The sequence below is a fragment of the Podarcis cretensis genome (assembly GCF_951804945.1).
Source record: "Podarcis cretensis genome assembly, chromosome: 6".
NCBI lineage: Eukaryota > Metazoa > Chordata > Lepidosauria > Squamata > Lacertidae > Podarcis > Podarcis cretensis.
In genome coordinates, this window is record NC_137175.1 from 89,592,651 (window position 1) to 89,611,251 (window position 18,601).

General features: G+C 42.5%; 1 protein-coding gene and 1 long non-coding RNA gene across 3 annotated transcripts in view; both read right to left on the reverse strand.

The window, feature by feature from the left end:
• Positions 1-18,601, reverse strand: part of PLA2G4A (phospholipase A2 group IVA) — a 705,748-nt gene that overhangs the window by 648,265 nt on the left and 38,882 nt on the right. For both annotated transcript variants that reach the window (XR_013840026.1, XM_079981351.1), the window contains exons 3-5: positions 10,881-10,962; positions 6,127-6,275; positions 746-859 (exon numbers count right to left, since the gene is read on the reverse strand). Coding sequence is in view for 1 of the 2 variants with exons in the window: in XM_079981351.1 (XP_079837477.1) it covers positions 746-859; positions 6,127-6,275; positions 10,881-10,962 (345 nt within the window). In the remaining variant the exon portion in view is untranslated. The remainder of the gene's footprint in view (positions 1-745; positions 860-6,126; positions 6,276-10,880; positions 10,963-18,601) is intronic.
• LOC307218961 overlaps positions 1-18,601 on the reverse strand; it is a 61,623-nt gene that overhangs the window by 31,066 nt on the left and 11,956 nt on the right. The window lies entirely within an intron of this gene.

The following is an 18,601-nucleotide window of genomic DNA, read 5'->3' on the forward strand; positions in this document are numbered from 1 at the left end:
TAATGTTATATATATATATATATATATATATATATATATATATATTGTTGGAAGCCGCCCAGAGTGACTGGGGAAACCCAGCCAGATGGGTGGGAAATAAAGTCTACACCAAGGAAAATGGTAATATTACTAATAGTATAAAAAGTGTTGCAATTGGCTTGCCATTTCCCCAAGCTTTTTCTCTCCTGAGAAAGCATTACCAAGCTAATCCAACAGCAATAAGGATCTAGTTTTAATCATTTTTTAAATGCACATCATGCCCTTTTCCTATGATCAGCACAGTTAATAACGTTGTCTCATTATACAAGTAAATCACAACAGCCTTGTAAGCCAAGTTACTGTTGTTTGAAAGGGCCCTGCTTTATAGCATCCTTCACATCATACTAAATTCCACCATGATTAAAAAAGGATATCACTGTTGACATGGCTACATGGGATACATTATATAAAAGAACTGCTTCTATACACTCATTGAATCAATGTATTTATATGTTTTGGGTTCTACTGCTGTCTTTTAACTTGTATTTTGCATTTGTTTCATTTTACAGTAGGCTGCTGTTAATCCTACTGAAAAGTTTTATTTTGAAGCTTATGGACTTCCAAGCTGGGACCTTCAGGTGCGGAGCAGATTTGAAATACTTTAATGACTAGAGACACTCTTAGCCCTCCATAATACTGCACAACGCCAGTTTTGCCACTGACATCAATGGAACGGATATTCTACCAGCCGAATTTTGAAACCTACTTTATTGATGACGAGTGAGACCTCTTTCTTCTCTCCCACTTTCAAAGAAGATATGGGGAACGTTGCTGTACCAATTGTCTCATCCATCACATAATTTGCATCCATAAGAGTGACCTGCAAAAGATAAACATTATTATTTTTTTATTTTAAAAAACCACCTATTTGCCTTTATGATAACATTCATTAAAGGCAACATATTTGCCAAGCAATTATTAGTACACATTTGTCAGATATGGCAAAGCAATTGCACAAACTTGATATATCTAAGCATTTTCTTTTTCTTTTGTCATCCAGTCCCCTTTCTCTACTGCCATTTCTGATGTACATTTTTTGGTTCCATTCTCTATCTAGACCACTAGTATAGATACAGTGGTACCTCGGGTTAAGTACTTAATTCGTTCCGGAGGTCCGTTCTTAACCTGAAACTGTTCTTAACCTGAAGCACCACTTTAGCTAATGGGGCCTCTTGCTGCTGCCGCGCCACCAGAGCACAATTTCTGTTCTCATCCTGAAGCAAAGTTCTTAACCCGAGGTAATATTTCTGGGTTAGCAGAGTTACAGATAGGTAGCCGTGTTGGTCTGCCATAGTCAAAACAAAATAAAAGAAAAAAATTCCTTCCAGTGTATCTGAAGAAGTGTGCATGCACACGAAAGCTCATAGCTAGAACTAACTTAGTTGGTCTTTAAGGTGCTACTGGAAGTAATTTTTTTCTTTTATTTTGTTTTGGGTTAGCAGAGTCTGTAACCTGAAGCGTATGTAACCTGAAGCGTATGTAACCTGAGGTACCACTGTATCTGGTTTCAGGGTAGCTTCCTGTTCCTCAGTATGAATGGGCAGACTCGGCTTATGCACCCACCACCTATTTTTCAATATATCTTGCCAGGAGTCTAGGACAGCTGCAAATTTGCCCACCTCATTTCTAAGCCATGATGGGTTATTTAAAAATACTAATGTAGAAAAAAATCAGAAATTAAGCAGGAAAAAGGGAAATTCAAGCATTTGTGTACATTAGTGTACAACAAACTGAGCCTGAATGAGGAAAATAAAATATTAAAATCTGGCAGAAATATTCTCAGTGAAGTTTCACCATCAGTAGACAACAACATTTTGAAATAGTGTACAAAATTTGCCCAAGGACACATACTATTCTAACATCAGATCAGCTACATACTAGAATGAGGCATGGAAAGTATTCTGAGATCAAGACATGCATCTTGGAGCAAGTTCAAAAATGAAATATTATGATATGATTTTAATCACTGGGTATTCAGTGTATGAACTGAGAGTTGTTGGAATTGATTCCCTTGAAACAGTGTTGTTTTCTGGGGTGATATGTGAATCTTATCTGTTGTGTCTGATCTGTTGTAATAGTCCATTCATGCATATAACACACTACAGTGGTACCTTGGTTCTTGAATTGAATCCATTCCAGGAGTCAGTTCGTCTCCCGAAATGGTTTGAAAACCAAGGCTTCCTGCACTCAATCGGAAGCCGTGTCCGACGTTCGGCTTCCAAAAAACGTTCACAAACCGAACACTCACTTCCGAGTTTGCGACGTTCGGGAGCCAATTTGTTCGACAACTAAGCCGTTCAACTACCAAGGTGCCACTCTGTTGGTGTTGCAGCTATTAAAATAATTAACTCGCAGATGTGTGCCAATGGTTGCACGGAGTATGACATTCCAACATCATAAAGATGTCGATCTATAGCCATTTCTTTTCTTTTTTTTTAATGATATTTATTAAAGTTTCGAATAAACACATATAAACACAAACACAAGCAACAATAAAAACATACATAAATCAACAAACAAAACAAAAACAAGTATAAGTTCAAACCTTATTTTCTAAACCTAATTTCACCGACCTCCTCACACCTCCCCCTTCTGTATCCTAATTTCATTTATCTTATCAGCAAATCCATTCCCATTTTCCCCATAGTTTTTAGTAGTTCTATTCTTTTTTCCTTAATCAACGCCCCTGCAAACCTCTAATTTTTAAACCCATATCTTCTTAGCCTTCATTAATTTTATAATGTTTATTAAGGTAGTCTTTGAACTTCTTCCAATCTTCTTCCACTGTCTCTTTGTCCTGGTCTCGGATTCTGCCAGTCATCTCTGCCAGTCCCATATAGTCTGTCATCTTCATCTGCCATTCTTCCAGAGTGGGTAGATCTGGTGTCGATCTATAGCCATTTCTTTACTTTTCCCTCCTATGCTCATTCTCATAGTGTAGAATGGAGATCATCAGTTGTTGTTGTTTAGTCGTTTAGTCGTGTCCGACACTTTGTGACCCCATGGACCAGAGCACGCCAGGCACTCCTGTCTTCCACTGCCTCCCGCAGTTTGGTCAAACTCATGCTGGTAGCTTCGAGAACACTATCCAACCATCTCGTCCTCTGTCGTCCCCTTCTCCTTGTGCCCTCCATCTTTCCCAACATCAGCGTCTTTTCCAGGGAGTCTTCTCATGAGGTGGCCAAAGTATTGGAGCCCCAGCTTCAGGAGATCATCAGTAAGTGGCCCCAAAGGCAGGGGAATGTAAAAGGAGATGCTAAACATATACATTACTCTAATGACCATATAATTTTGCAGAATTTTGTGTTATTATTTTGTAGTTTACACCAACTGAAGCAAACACTTAATCTCCACTTCAGTCTAGCCCCATACACCAGAGGCAGGAGAAAGTAAATGGCAATTAAATTCAAGAGGTAAAGGAAACTTTGAATTTCATGAACTCTGGTAAGTATGCTCAGAAATATCATTTCCAACTACAAGGTTTTGCCTGCCACTTTTAAGCTCTTCTTGCTGTTAGATTTCCCCCTCTTCTTCTCAGAGGCCAGGTTTATTTGCTTGGGAATAGGGCTGGGGAGAGAATGAGACCAGTAGGAATGGCTGGCAAAGCCCATTTCCAGCTAGACCAAATTCAGAAGGGTCCGGGCCCAACTCAGAGTGGAGCGTTTCCATCTTTTTGAATCCTTATTTCAAATTTCCCCAGCTTTGCATTTCCCCCATTACTAGCTAGTTCATGGGTGTCATTGTTTCATTTGTCAAACTAACAACATTGGTTAACAAATTTACTTGAAAAATAGAATTTAAGCAGAGAAGGGTAGGCCTCCACAATGATACATTTCTAAGGACTGAATTACAAACTAAATTTAATACTGTGTACATTATAGAAATATGATAGTAAAGGGAAAGCACTTTTGCAAATGGCACTGCATTACTGTCAGATAAACACTCTTATCCAGCCTACACAACATTATTGGTTCTTTAGAGTTAGCTTTCAGAATTTTCGTTATGTGCTTCCACAAGCAGCTGAGCATGTCAATTTAAATTATTAAATCTATTACAATAAAAGCAGGTTTCTCAATGTTCCTTTTTAAAGCTGCCCAGTGGGAAATTATTTCAATTCACCCGAGTTATAGCAACAGAAATGAGCGAACTAGCTAGCCCCTTAAGAAAATTCCTTTCGATATTTTTTTCTGCCTCCGAGAATAAGGGAAGTTCACATAATGCGTACTAAGAACAGCATAAAGAGAAGTAAAAGAGGATGTTGCTGGAATGAAAGCCCCAACTGGAACAGATATACTCATTTAAGCTCAGCACACATATACCATGCATGAGAGTATTGGATTTCCTTCTATCACAAGCACCAGTAGGCCCCTTGCTACTACTCATAATGTCCTAGATAATGTGGTGAATGGATGTGGTTACACAGCGCTGAGTGAAGAGAACAACACTCAATTATGATCTCAGAGTTGCTCATTTCTTTACTCTTGTTTTGTTTGTTCCAGTTGCAGCATTAAAAAAAAAAAAAAATTCAAAGGCTCAGTTCTGTTGAGATATGAAAGCTTTGCCTCACAAAGTTTCCTTATTTTATTTAAAGGGAAAGGTACCCCTGCCCGTAGGGGCCAGTCGTGTCCGACTCTGGGGTTGCGCGCCCATCTTGCTTAAGAGGCCGGGGGCCAGCGCTGTCCGGAGACACTTCCGGGTCACGTGGCCAGCGTGACAAGCTGCATCGGGTGAGCCAGCGCAGCACACGGAAACACCGTTTACCTTCCCGCTGGTAAGCGGTCCCTATTTATCTACTTGCACCCGAGGGTGCTTTCGAACTGCTAGGTTGGCAGGCGCTGGGACCGAGCAACGGGAGTGCACCGCACCGCGGGGATTCGAACCACCGACCTGACGATCGGCAGGTCGCTGAGGTTTTACCCACAGCGCCACCCGCGTCCCTCTTATCTTATCTTATTTACCCCACCATTAAAGCCATTCTACAAATGGGGAACAAGGTCGTGAGAGACTTAGTTGCGAAGGGCAGGTCCTCAAATGACCTTCTCTTCTCCAAACCTCTCGAGAAGCCCACATGTTTCTCTCTCCTCTCATACTGAGTGAGCCAGATCTCATCGAGGTGGGGGACTCCTGGCTGGGCTATATTACTTCAGACTGCCGGTCGGGAGTCATGTGTTCCTCCAAACAAATTAACTCCCTGACCATAGAATACTCAATGTAAAGGGGAAGAGTTCAAGCCTAGTTTGATGTATTCATTTCCCACATGAAGCTATCTTTTCGGGGAAGAGTTCCATTATGTGAGCTCTCACCTGTAACCTGATGTAAAAAGGTAAAGGACTCCTGGATGGTTAAGTTCTGCCAAAAGCGACTATGGGGTTGCGGCACTCATCTCGCTTTCAGGGCGAGGGAGCCGGTGTTTGTCCACAGACAGCTTTCTGGGTCATGAGGCCAGCATGACTGAACCGCTTCTGGCGCAACGGAACACCGTGATGGAAACCAGAGCACACGGAAGTGCCGTTTACCTTCCCGCCACAGTGGTACCTATTTATCTACTTGTACTGGTGTGCTTTTGGACTGCTAGGTTGGCAGGAGCTGGGACAGAGCAACCGGAGCTCACCCAGCCGCAGGGATTTGAACTGCCAACCTTCTGATCAGCAAGCCCAAGAGGCTCTGTGCTTTAGACCACAGCATCACCCACTACACTGCAAACATAGGTGTACCATCTCTGTGAGTCTAGTAATATTTTTGCTCACTTTTTGCTGAACTCCCCAGCCTGTAGCAATGTCCTTCTTCAGTCCCTTGTAAACTCAGGAAATTCATACCTAGAACACTGTGGACTGGAAGCTTGAGGGTTCTGCAAATACGTTGCCAATGCTACATTCTTCCTCCCTTTGGCAAACCATGCTTCAGGACACCATTTTGCAAATTCAGCAAGAAAGATGAATAGACTTAAAAGAATGCAAACTTGTATAAATTATTCTGAATACTACAGTTTTCCTGAGGTAAGTTTAAATATCTTTGGAACAAACCGGCAAAAGTTATAAGCAGCCCTGCACATATGACCCCCGGGGCCAATATAACGTGTGCTGGTACCTCCAAAACATTTTCCTGCTTGGGGTCCAAAATTATTTCGAAGGTTTCGTTCCACTCGGGGTTCACGTTGTTGTTGATGTGTGTCGTTCTCTTTCTGCTATCTGGGGCTGTTGGGATGAACAGTTCCACATAGGGGTCAGGAGTGTCCACTGAAATAAAACAAAGACACGCAGGAATCAGTAACAGACTCTTCAAAAACATGGAGGTAAATCGAACAGCCAATTGCACTCAACGGAATCTTCACCAACTGCACTTCCGTTTGTGTGTTTCTTCTGCACAGACATATGAAACCCTGGGCTGAACAGATGCTATTTTGCACAAATCGCGTTAAGGCCACAGCCCTGTGCCCAAGATGTGCTGGCTAGGGAGAGCTAAAATTTGGCAGAAGTACTTACATTGGTGCATCTTCAATACACCTCCCACAATGGCCCTACACTAACAGGATTTGAAGCATAGAATGCAGTGTTGCCTGATCACCACTGCCAGTGAAAGGGCCAGAACACGCTGGCACGGAAAGAGTAGACTTAATGTCAAATATTTTGCTTGCTCAGAGCCCTCACCTTGCTCCTACAGTAGCACATCACATCAATAAAATATGTGAAACAAGTACAGTAAAGGTAAAGGACCCCTGGACAGTTATGTCCAGTCAAAGGCGAATATGGGGTTGTGGCGCTCATCTCGCTTTCAGGCCGAGGGAGCCAGCATTTGTCCACAGACAGCTTTCCAGGCCATGTGGCCAGCAGGACTGAACCGCTTCTGGCGCAACGGGACACCGTGATGGAAACCAGAGCACATGGAAGTGCCATTTACCTTCCCACCACAGTGGTACCTATTTATCTACTTGCACTGGTGTGCTTTCAAACTGCTAGGTTGGCAGGAGCTGGGACAGAGCAACAGGAGCTCACCCCGTTGCGGGGATTCTAACCGCCGACCTTCTGATCAGCAAGCCCAAGAGGCTCAGTGGTTTAGACCACAGCACCACCTGCTGTGCAGTCACCTCTCATGCAAGGATTCCACTCCAGGGGCAGCATGTATATGCAAAATGGTGCACAGATAAAAGCTGCCATTGGAAAGCTGGGGAAACCCCACATGGAAGACCTCCCTGCATCTCCACTGCCAGAGGAAGAAGAAACCTGGCTCCCTTCATTCCAGATCTGCTCCAGCCTTTTCTTCCCCAGCCAGAACCTTCCTGAGGGCACAGCCACACTGGCCTTTTAATAACAGGTGTTATTTACTTAATATACCACTTAATTGCCAACGTGTCTTCTAAGTGATTTAGAAGTATAAAACCAATTACCTAAATATATATATATATAAGCACACATAATTAAAATTCGCAATAAAACAAGTCCATCAAAACATTAAGCTAAACATCCAATAAAACAAGCCTATTAAAAGAGCTCAAAAATCATAATTGCTAATACGGCAATTAAAGCAGGAGGTTTAGGTCAGGAGATCAAAGGAATGCTCATCTGAGAAGCTGGTAGAATGTCAATGCATATTTTAGCAGGCAGACCATTTCACAACAGTAGTTGTTGTTGTTGGTATTCATCTGTCTCGATAGACAATGGAATGTTGCCTCCAGGAGTGAAATAGAGCAACGTGTTTGGCACCAGCTTGGCTGCAGGAGTTGCGTGTCAAGACCCCGAAGCCACCCCCTCGTTGAGAAATAACACACACAAAGACACGGATATTAGGTTAATGTTATTGGGCAAATTTGGCCACAGCTTTATTGATTGCAGAATGTGAGCGATATTGGCTTAGGCACTGAATGGACCCGACTATATCTGACTCCTGCCCAATGCGCAGGAAGTCTGGTAAGGGTAAACCACAGGAAGGGAAAGCCCTGTCAATGCATACCAACTCAAGCTCCCTCTGGTATTCCCCTCGGGGTCGTGCCATGGCCCTAGCCCCCAACCCAGGCTTTGGACAAGATCAACACCCCCGGATTCCTTTAACGGAATACCCTTAAGCTTGGAGGGGCAGGTGATGGCCACACCTTCCCTCCCCCACCACAACCCTAAGAAAGTTGTGAGGATTGCTACGCGGTAGGCGAAAACCAAATGGCCAGTGCCAATTTGCCAAGTGGAAAAATTCCTGCCAGGCCCCTCAACGGCGGCCAACCAAGGTCCATAGCAAAGCCAGTGCCTAAACCTGCAAAATATGGAGGGAGGGAGGGTGATTGAGGAAGTGAGCCAAAGAGGAAGCCCTCCGGCTCACGCCTCCAGTTAAATGGTCCCGGCCATGCACACACACACACCCCGGCCAGTGGATTGGCTGGCCGGGCTCTGACATGGCTGGGATCCCCCAGGCAACAGGGGAATCAATGGCTTTCCACTTATTCAAGTGTGTAACCACATCTATGATCTCAACCAAGTGACGGCCCCCTCAGGCCTGAAGGACTCCCCCTCTCACTGAGTTGGAAATACACACCTGACAGTCTGCCATTCCTGTTTCCCACTCAGGAGTGAACCATTCTCCCAAAAATGGCAAAAGCAGTGACCCAAAAATGTCCACCCTCTGAGGTCACCCTGTCAGGGCAACAGGCCTTGGTAGTAAATAAGGCTAGAGAACAAGGAGCCTGAGACAGGCCAAATGTTTCCAGCATTCTCCACCTCCTTCTTCCCAGGGTTTTCCAGCAGGTGATAGGTAATGGTAAAGGTAAACGAACCCTGGACAGTCAAGTCCAGTCAAAGATGACTATGAGATTGCAGCGCTCATCTCGCTTTCAGGCTGAAGGAGCTGGTTTTTGTCTACAGACAGCTTTGCTGGTCATGTGGCCAGCATGACTAAACTGCTTCTGGTGCAACAGAACACCATGTCAGAAACCAGAGCTCACAGAAATGCCATTTACCTTCCCGCCACAGCAGTACCTATTTATCTACTTGCACTGGTGTGCCTTCCAGCTGCTAGGTTGGCAGGAGCTGGGACAGAGCAACGGAAGCTCACCCTGTCACAGGGATTCGAACCGCCAACCTTCTGATCGGCAAGCCCAAGAGGCTCAGTGGTTTAGACCACAGCGCCACCCGCATCCCATCACCAGCACGTGATACCAGTAACCAGTCAAGGCAAAAGAGTTGCCAGGGAGAAGCTTTCAAACATACCCACCCTAGTTTCTTACCTTTATAATAAGTACCTACAGGACTTATAAAGATATCACTTTTCATCATAGTTATCATCTTGCACAAAATTTACTAATCCAGCTTTTGAGGTTAGTGAGACTCCAATTACATCTGCAAATATTTGTAGGTGAGCAGCAACATCACTTCAGCAGGTAGCCAAGACGTAATGGCAACTCTCAAGGATCTTTAGATGACTACTTTTTTCTCTTTGCAGAATTTTTTTTTTTTTTTTTTTTTGCAAAATGTGTCATCAAAGGTTGCCCTCAACATTTCCTTGGAACAGTATCACTGGCCTCCTTCACAATCATCAATAAAGTCCCGAGATTATCAACTACCAATATGGGAAACAAACTTGCCCCTCTGTGCAATCTGTAGGGCAAGAGACCCTCTCACCACGTTAGACTGCCCCACAGTGCTTTGTGACATATGAATATGTTACCATTCACAAGCAATTAGTTTCATTTGAAGGAATATGAGACAGCATTTGCCACCGAAACCCACAAGTATTGCATAAACCTCTGGCTCTGCCAATTCCAAAAAAACATATATTCATATATGCAGGAAAGGAAGGAAAAATAGTTCAGAAACTAACAACAACAAACACACGCACAGGGTTCTGGATGGGATATAACTCTGCCTACCCACCAGTTTCCTATGCACACAATTACTGTGAAAATTAATCAGTAGTAAAGTTAAGAAACGTGCCAAAATTTCAAAACTTCAGCCCCTGGTACTGTTGAGCAAGGGTGAGAATGCACAGGACAGAGAAGCACATTGATGCATTAAATGATCACACATTAATTTCTAAAGGGGGGATATAGCAGATGTCGTTGGCCACAACTGTCACCAGTCCAAGTCAGTATGGTCAATAGTCAAGGGTTAATGGGAATTGCAGCCTAAAACATCCGAGAGGATGAGCAGTGGTCACTCCTATTCTAAGAGCTCATACTAGAGTGCCTTTCAAACAAAAAGCACACTTTTGGCTTTACTTTCTGTTTTGCCATAAGGACTCAGCAGAACTTTTGCACACACCCCTTTCTTGACCACAGCTAACCTCTAAGTTTCAGTAAGTGAATTGCTGAATTCTAAGTCAGCCTAAGAAGAGTAAAGGCAGCAAACACACTCACTGACTTTGCTACTACAGTGGTACCTCGGGTTACATACGCTTCAGGTTACATACACTTCAGGTTACAAACTCTGCTAACCCAGAAATAGTACCTCAGGTTAAGAACTTTGCTTCAGGATGAAAACAGAAATTGTGCAGCGGTGGCAGCGGGAGGCACCATTAGCTAAAGTGGTGCTTCAGGTTAAGAACAGTTTCAGGTTAAGTACAGACCTCCAGAACGAATTAAGTTCTTAACCCGAGATACCACTGTACTGGGAAGTGTAAAATAACAAGTAAGCCTATCATTTTAAAAAAAATACAGTCAACAAAAATGCTGTTTAAGGAACCCACATTATCTTAGTCATTGATTCTAGCTGGCTGATTACAATTTAAAAGCCAGATAAAAATAGCAACTTTAAGATTAAACCCCTCTCATACGGGAAGAACCCAGCATGTGTAACTTGGAGCGCATGCACACACCAAAATATCCCACAGAGCAATAGGAACAAAGCTGAAGTGATACTTACGCATGTCGCCAAAAGACCCTTTGGTGACATTCTTGGCTTGCTTAATCGTCACGGTAAAGATGTGTGAATACTGGTGTTCCACCTGCATGCCAAAACAACAGCTGATGTTAGGAAGGAAATGAAAGGCCACAGAGCGCATAAATCAAACAACCCTCTCCAACCCATTTTCAACTTGTTCTAAGACACTCCCCAAGTTTGTTTTTCCAAAAGCAAACGAAGCACCCACTGGAAGACACAGCATCCTGAATCAGAAGTCTTCAGCTTTACTGAACATTGAGACTACATTGAGCGTAACCAACTATAACTACTCCTACACAACTGCTCGTTCCCCTCGCCACCACACCTTTGTGTTTTTAATTTTTAGCGTCAATGAATTCAACACTCCTCCCCTCCAAGCACTGGTATTGCACAGACATTTCGTTAGTCATCAAAAAACACAGCACAGGGGCTGAGGAAGCCAAAAGTTGTTTTATAGATGTCTTTAACTTTACCCTGTGCTTGTAATTCCCTCCTACGGGAAAGGTACAATTATACCTAAATACTATATTGCAGAAGGCATACCGTATGCCTATGTGCATGTGGAAATGGGTTTACATCCAGGATACTTACATATACCAGAGCAGTTGTTTTCCAACTTTCTAACTTCACAGGATCCTTTCCACACTGGCCTGGCTCAGATCCCATGCTAAGCCACACAACGGCTTGCCAGGACCATGCAAATGTCCTTTCCTATCAAGACAAGCAGCTTCATTTACGCCACCAGTAACACTGTGCTCTGTGATGTAGTACCCCAACGTTTTGCCCTAACCTGTTAGGCCAGACTCTCTGCTTTACCCCAAATCACCTTCCAGTTTGGCTGCGCAATCAAGGCAGCTTTTGACATCAGCTGGAAGGGAAATTGGCTGGAAGGGAAACTGACTTCTGTTGCCTCTTCCAGGTCTCCTCTCTCAGTAGCTTTTGACACAGTGAGTTGCATTCTTGTATCAGCCCAACTATGAGTTTTAGCTGAGGGTGAAGTTCAGTATTGTGCCATCAGCGTTCCTTAACAACCAGGTTCCTTTCTAATAGCCCCAGGTTCCTCCTTGGACCCTGGCAAGATATATTCTGCAATTTTGTAGGACCAGGGCCGGATTTAAGTTTGATTAAGCTACTGAAGGCAATGGGACCCTTTATATGTCCAGCTGTCCTTTGTCAACAACAAATTGCCGCTGTTTTTTGTGTTGGATATATGCTATATGGTAACTTATGGACCTAATAGGTATCTAAAGCCATTTGCACATAACAAAATATGTATTTTATCGAAGTAATTGTTGAACTGAAATACAATTAAGAAGAAGTACTGTATATTAATAGTGAAATACAATTAAGAAGTAGTTTATTAATAGTGAAATAATTACCAGTGATATTTTAGGGAGCAGGCTATCAGGTGGGGCCCATGACTTATGGTACATCATAGGAGTTTACACAACACAAAACACTGTTGCTGTATGTAGGTTTTATTTTATTTGCTTTTCATCTTATATTTTGGAAAGGTACATCCAGGTTTTTTTCCCTTTGAATTTTTTGGGAGGCCCAAGAGAGTGGGGCCCTAAGCTATAGATTGTTAGCTTATACGTAAATCCAGCACTGTGTAGGACCATACTGAATCTGCAATTAGGAGACCCTACACATTTATGGAGTAGCTGTCCCCAACGTCCTGAGGACACTCAACTTTATTGTCCTTTCTTTCCATATTGAGTTAACTCAATATGGAAAGAAATCAAAAGAGATTTGGATACATGGAATAGAATAAAGCTATCCTGGTCCGGGAGAATAGCAGCAATTAAAATGAACATCCTTCCGAAGATGTTGTTTCTTTTTCAGACAATCCCTGTAATTAAGGGATCAACACAGTTTAAGGATTGGCAAAAAACCCTATCAAAATTCATCTGGCAAGGGAAGAGACCAAGAATCAAATTTCAATTATTAACTGATCAAAAGGAAAGCGGAGGATTCGCTGCTCCAAATTTAAAATTATATTATGAAGCATCCTGTTTATGTTGGGTTAAGGAATGGTTCACTTTAGAAAACACGGACTTATTGGACTTGGAGGGATTCAATAACAGATTCGGGTGACATTCGTATTTATGGCATGATAAGGTGAAGGTACACAAGGGTTTTTCAAATCATATTTTTAGAGGTGCCCTATACGAAGTTTGGGTGAAAAATAAAAATCTAGAATCATAGAACTGTAGAGTTGGAAGGGACCCTGAGGATCATCTAGTCCAGCCCCCGGCAATGCAGGAATATGCAGCTGGTCCATACAGGGATCGAACCTGCAACCTTGGTGTTATGAGCACCATGGTCTAACCAACAGAGCTATCCAGGCTCATCTATTAGAAAGATACACACCCTGGTGGCTATCACCAATAGATATATTAACAACAACAAAAACTAAACATGGAAGGAAAAAGAATAACATATGAAGATATATTAGTAAAAACGGAGGGAGGATGGAAAGTGAAAACATGTGAGGAATTAAAAAATGAGTTGACAGGATGGTTACAGTATCACCAGATAAATGCTTTATGGAAGGAGGACACAAAAATAGGATTCAGTGAGAAAAAATCTAAATATCAAACAGAAATTTTGGAAGGAAAAACAAAACTTTTATCTAAGATGTATAACTTTTTATTGGAGTGGGACACCAAGGATGAGGTAATTAAGGAAGTGATGGTAAAGTGGGCAATTGACTTCAGTTATAATATAGAATATGACAATTGGATATATTTATGGAATAAAGAAATGAAATTCACGGCATGCTCCACCCTAAGAGAAAACCTAGAGAAGATGATGTACTGGTGGTATATTACCCCGGTCAAACTGGCGAAAATGTACAAAACGGGAAACAAAGTTTGTTGGAAATGTAAAAATAAAGATGGGGACCTTTATCATATGTGGTGGGTATACGAGAAAATGAAAAGATTTTGGAACCTGATATATGATGAATTAAAGAAACTTTTTAGATACACCTTCCAAAAAAAACCTGGAGGCATTCTTATTAGGGATAATAGGGGATGAAATAAAAAAAGAAGACCATAAGTTATTTCAATATGCAATGGTGGCAGCTAGGGTCCTTGTAGCACAAAAATGGAAGTCATCAGAGATTCCAACAATCATGGAATGGCAGGTAAAACTTTTTGAATATGATGAATTAGGAATAATGACAAATAAAATTCGACACCAAAAAGGGTCAAAGTTCACAGAAGAATGGAGTAAATTTATGACATATATAGAATTGAACTGTAGAAGTTTAAGAACTACAGCAGGATTAGGATAATTCCTGTGACGTGTGTAGAAAAGCAGAAGAAACTGTAAGAGGAGATGTACATTATGAAAACTGCAACTGGGAGGGAAGGAAGTCGAGGCGCGATTTAGCGCAATGTAAATAAGATGACATTACGAATGAATGTAAAGATTGTTTTATTTTGGGTTTTTTTGGGAAATGACAATAAAAAGTATTTTTTTAAAAAAACAAACTTTATTGTCCTTTCAACGGCTAGTCTAGGAACAGATTTATTGGGGTGGGGAGCTGATTGATAAGAGGAAAACATAATGAGAGTAAAAAACAAATAAATTAAAAGAAATGCTGCTTAGGAATTCCTGTTTTCCGACGGTATCTGCCCAGCTGACGCACCTCAAACACCATAAACAAGGTGGGGTTTTAACAATACAATGGCAGGGTTAACTTGACATTATTGTCAGAATATTGGTTTATTAACTAGGTCCGTTGCCTGGGGCAAATAAGGATCCTCTCCTGGAAGTAGGCAGAGAACTTTTTATAACAGGGGTGGGAGACCTCAGGCCAAAAACAGCCCCCCAGGCCTTTGTAGCTGGCCCTCAAGAGTCTACCCAGAACAAGGTGGGAACATGAGGGAACACAACTTCAAGGCTGAAAAAGGTCCCCACTCCCATTTCATGGAGTGAAAGTTTGTTCTTCTTCTTCCTTCCTGCCATCAACAGAAGCAAAAAATATCTGGTGGGGTTTGGGTCCTTTGCTTCTAACCGGCAGGTACTGCGTGGCTAACAAGGTGTCAGCCAGCTTCCTTAGGGAAGGCTTCTCTTTTTATAATCAGCTCTTTTGTTAAAATGTATCCTTGGGGAGGAAGGACAGGAGAAAAGCTCCAAAAAAACAAACAAACAGCATGTGAGTATAAAGCCAGTGAATAACCATTCATTCATGAAAACGTCTTTAAACAGATCAATAAATACTGTTTGGTTAAAAAGAGAAGATTTATACCTCAAAGGCCTGTCTAAACAATGTGCTTTGCAAAACAAAACAAAAAGTTTCAAAGAAGGGAGGGATGATTCCTCCCAAACCTCTATTGATAGAGCGTTCCCTAGTAAAAGCCAACCAAAGCTTTCTAGGCCTACTGGAAAAGCCCACAGTTTGCCCTGACCGTTCCTACAGTGTCCGTGACAGGAACGCTAAGTCATGGTGCTGAAACTGTCCGCATCATGTCTGCACCCGCATTTTCCTTCTACTTCCTTGGGAGCAGCAAGGAAGCTTAAGGAGACATTTAAGAAAGGGGAAAGATTCATTTCAACAGCTCCCTTCACATTTCCTTCTTTGAACAAGGTCAGAGAGAACTAAGGATAAAATAATTACTTATTAAAGGTAAAGGGACCCCTGACCATTAGGTCCAGTCGTGGCCAACTCTGGGGTTGCGGCGCTCATCTCGCTTTATTGGCCGAGGGAGCCGGCGTACGGCTTCCGGGTCATGTGGCCAGCATGACTAAGCCGCTTCTGGCAAACCAGAGCAGCGCACGGAAACACCATTTAGCTTCCCGCCGGAGCGGTACCTATTTATCTACTTGCACTTTGACGTGCTTTTGAACTGCTAGGTTGGCAGGAGCAGGGACCGAGCAACAGGAGCTCACCCCGTCGCGGGGATTCGAACCGCTGACCTTCTGATCAGCAAGTCCTAGGCTCAGTGGTTTAACCCACAGCGCCACCCGCGTCCCTCCCAATGACTTATTAATTGGTTATTAATGGCATTTATATATTGCCTTTCTCCACCAAAGTCAACCAAGGGCAGTTTACAATGCAAAGCATTAACACAAGCAAAAAAAAGGTACAATTTTTTCTCAAGCCGGCCTTCAGCGGCTTATGACACTAGCTCCCTGGCTTCTGCTTTCCCTCAAGGCACCCAGGTCTTGAATGGCCTCAGGGAAAATGGCGGGTGGGGTTTCTCCAACTGTCTTCTCAGACCACCGATGGGCTCCTTCAGGCACTGGTGGTTATGTGCTCCCTTCTCTTTGGGCTCTCCTCAGAAACACTTATGGTAGTTATATACTTGCATATATTAAGTATAATAATTACTTGGCATGCACGAATAGCACTTTATAGACCATTCAGAAAACTTCACATACATTCCTTATAACTAATTTCCAAGGTAGGCCATTATGATTATTATCCTTATATTGAAGACCAACAGGAGAGAGGAGCAGAGGGCCAAAAGCACAGCTGTAAGGCAGGACCGTTCTGGCCAATTCTGACACAACGCCCAAGAAGAATGTGGTTTATGAGAGGGCCCTACTTCTATCAAATTGCTCAAAAGCCTAGAGAAGCTACTGAGTCATTTGTCAGGGAAAGGCAGCCAATGTAACACCAATTATTAAAAAGGGACCGGGGGGTGTGATCCTGGAAACTATAGGCCGGTTAACTTAACGTCCATTCTGGAAGAACTGGTGGGAAGCATTGTAGAAGGTGGAAATACCAAGCACATATAAGTGCAAGTCTTGCTGAGGGAGAACCAAAATGGCCTCTGTGAGGGCAAGTCCTGTCTCACTAACAGCTGAGAGTTTTCCGACAGTGTTAAACAGCATATACAGTAGATAACAGAGGCTATCTGGTTGACCCTGTGTAGATGGGCCTTTGGTCTGATCGCCAGGCTCTCATGTTTGCTTGTTTTTCAATGATTAAGATAGAAACAATTTTGCTAACACATCAGAAGAAAAGGAACAATTCATCACTGCACCTTACCAATAAATGTTGGAAAAGGCTAGCAGCTGGGAGCCCAGCACTATTGGGTTTCTGTGGATTATGTACTATTCAAGTACTGAGATACCCCCCTTGCCTGACATTACCTGCCATAGCATTGTTGAACAACTGAAGAATATATTTGATTACTTCGGCTTTTCAGAAGAGCTTGGACCAACCATGCAACCCAGCTTATGGCAGTAGAATTTCAGCCATTCTGTGCATCTTACAACTTTTTGCCACATTACCACCAGCCCTCACTAAGCACTAAGAACTGCCCGCATATTGCTATTTTAAGTGACAACTCAATACAATCAATAGCTGCTGACTATAGCTCAACAGAACTGCTAATAGGGTGAGAAATCACAACACTCATTCAAATCCTAAAGAAGGAACTCTTTGCGAAATGGACTGTCTGCAAAGTGTTGCTACATCAGATTACCAAGCTAACAGAAGCTATAAACATTGCTATAATGGGCAGAATTCAGTGTGAACTACCACAGGAGACAGTTTATATATTAAAATTGATGAAGAAAAGACATTGCATACTTCAGGTACCGTACAAAGGTAATACAAATCATCCAGAATATATTCTGTTGAAGCCGAACATGGGAATGTGTAAGAGATGCTGATGACTACTTCTTCCTGCTTCTGAAAACATTCATTTATCAAATGAAGAAGTCAAGTTCATCTATGAAGTCTTTTGTACTCAAGACTTCGCTTGCCTGACAACAATGGAAGATCATCACTCAATCTAGACTTCAAGAAGACTTTAAGATTCAAAGTTCTTGCCTAGCTTCCTGACTGGTGTGTACTCATGAGAGGAAGGGCTATAGCTCAGTAGAAGAACAAAACATGGATCAATCATCTTACTCAGAATAAGCTTTCTATGTTTATATGTCATCCAAACCTTCCATGAACATTCTACTTCTCGTTTTAATCATATCACTTTCCCTCCTGCACAGGCTTCCTTTTTCTCAGCCTGTTTATCTTAAGCTTATTCTTTTGGCCTACTATAAATATTTACTCCTGCTGCTCCCGTTTATTGTCTTAGGAACTCAAAAACTTTTTTTTAAAAAAGATAGAGTTAGAGCACAATCCTATCACACACAAACACCCAACACACACACATTTATGCCAGGGTTAGGCAGAGGAAAATGCAACCATTTACCCCTACATTGAGTATAAAAGGTGGCATGTGTCCTGCAGGCTTATGCTTCTGTTGCAAATAAGATTTAGATAAATACAGGTTCTGCTGAATGGTAACTGTCAATTTCTTCTAGCTATACTGCATAATTAAACTCAGAGAGGATAAACTCAGAGACCTCAACATTACTCTGGAACTGAAAATAGCTTCTCCCCAGTCTTTCCAGATAGCAGTTGTTGCATAAAAGGAAAGGGGAGTGTTTGAGTGTGCATAAACATCATTTTCTTCCAGCCTGCATTCATTTATCCATACACCATCCTGGTTCTCTACTCACACTAACCTACCATATTTTTCGCTCTATAGGACACACTTTTCCACCTTCAAAAATTAAGGGGAAATGTGTGTGCGTCCTATGGAGAGAATGCAGGCTCCTTGGCTTCAGTGATAGCAACGTGAAGCCTCCGAAGCACAGAGGGAGAGCTCCCCCCGCGCTCTGGGGGCTTCAGGCAGCTATCCGCAAGCCTTTGGAGTGCAGCAGGAGTTCCCGCTGCA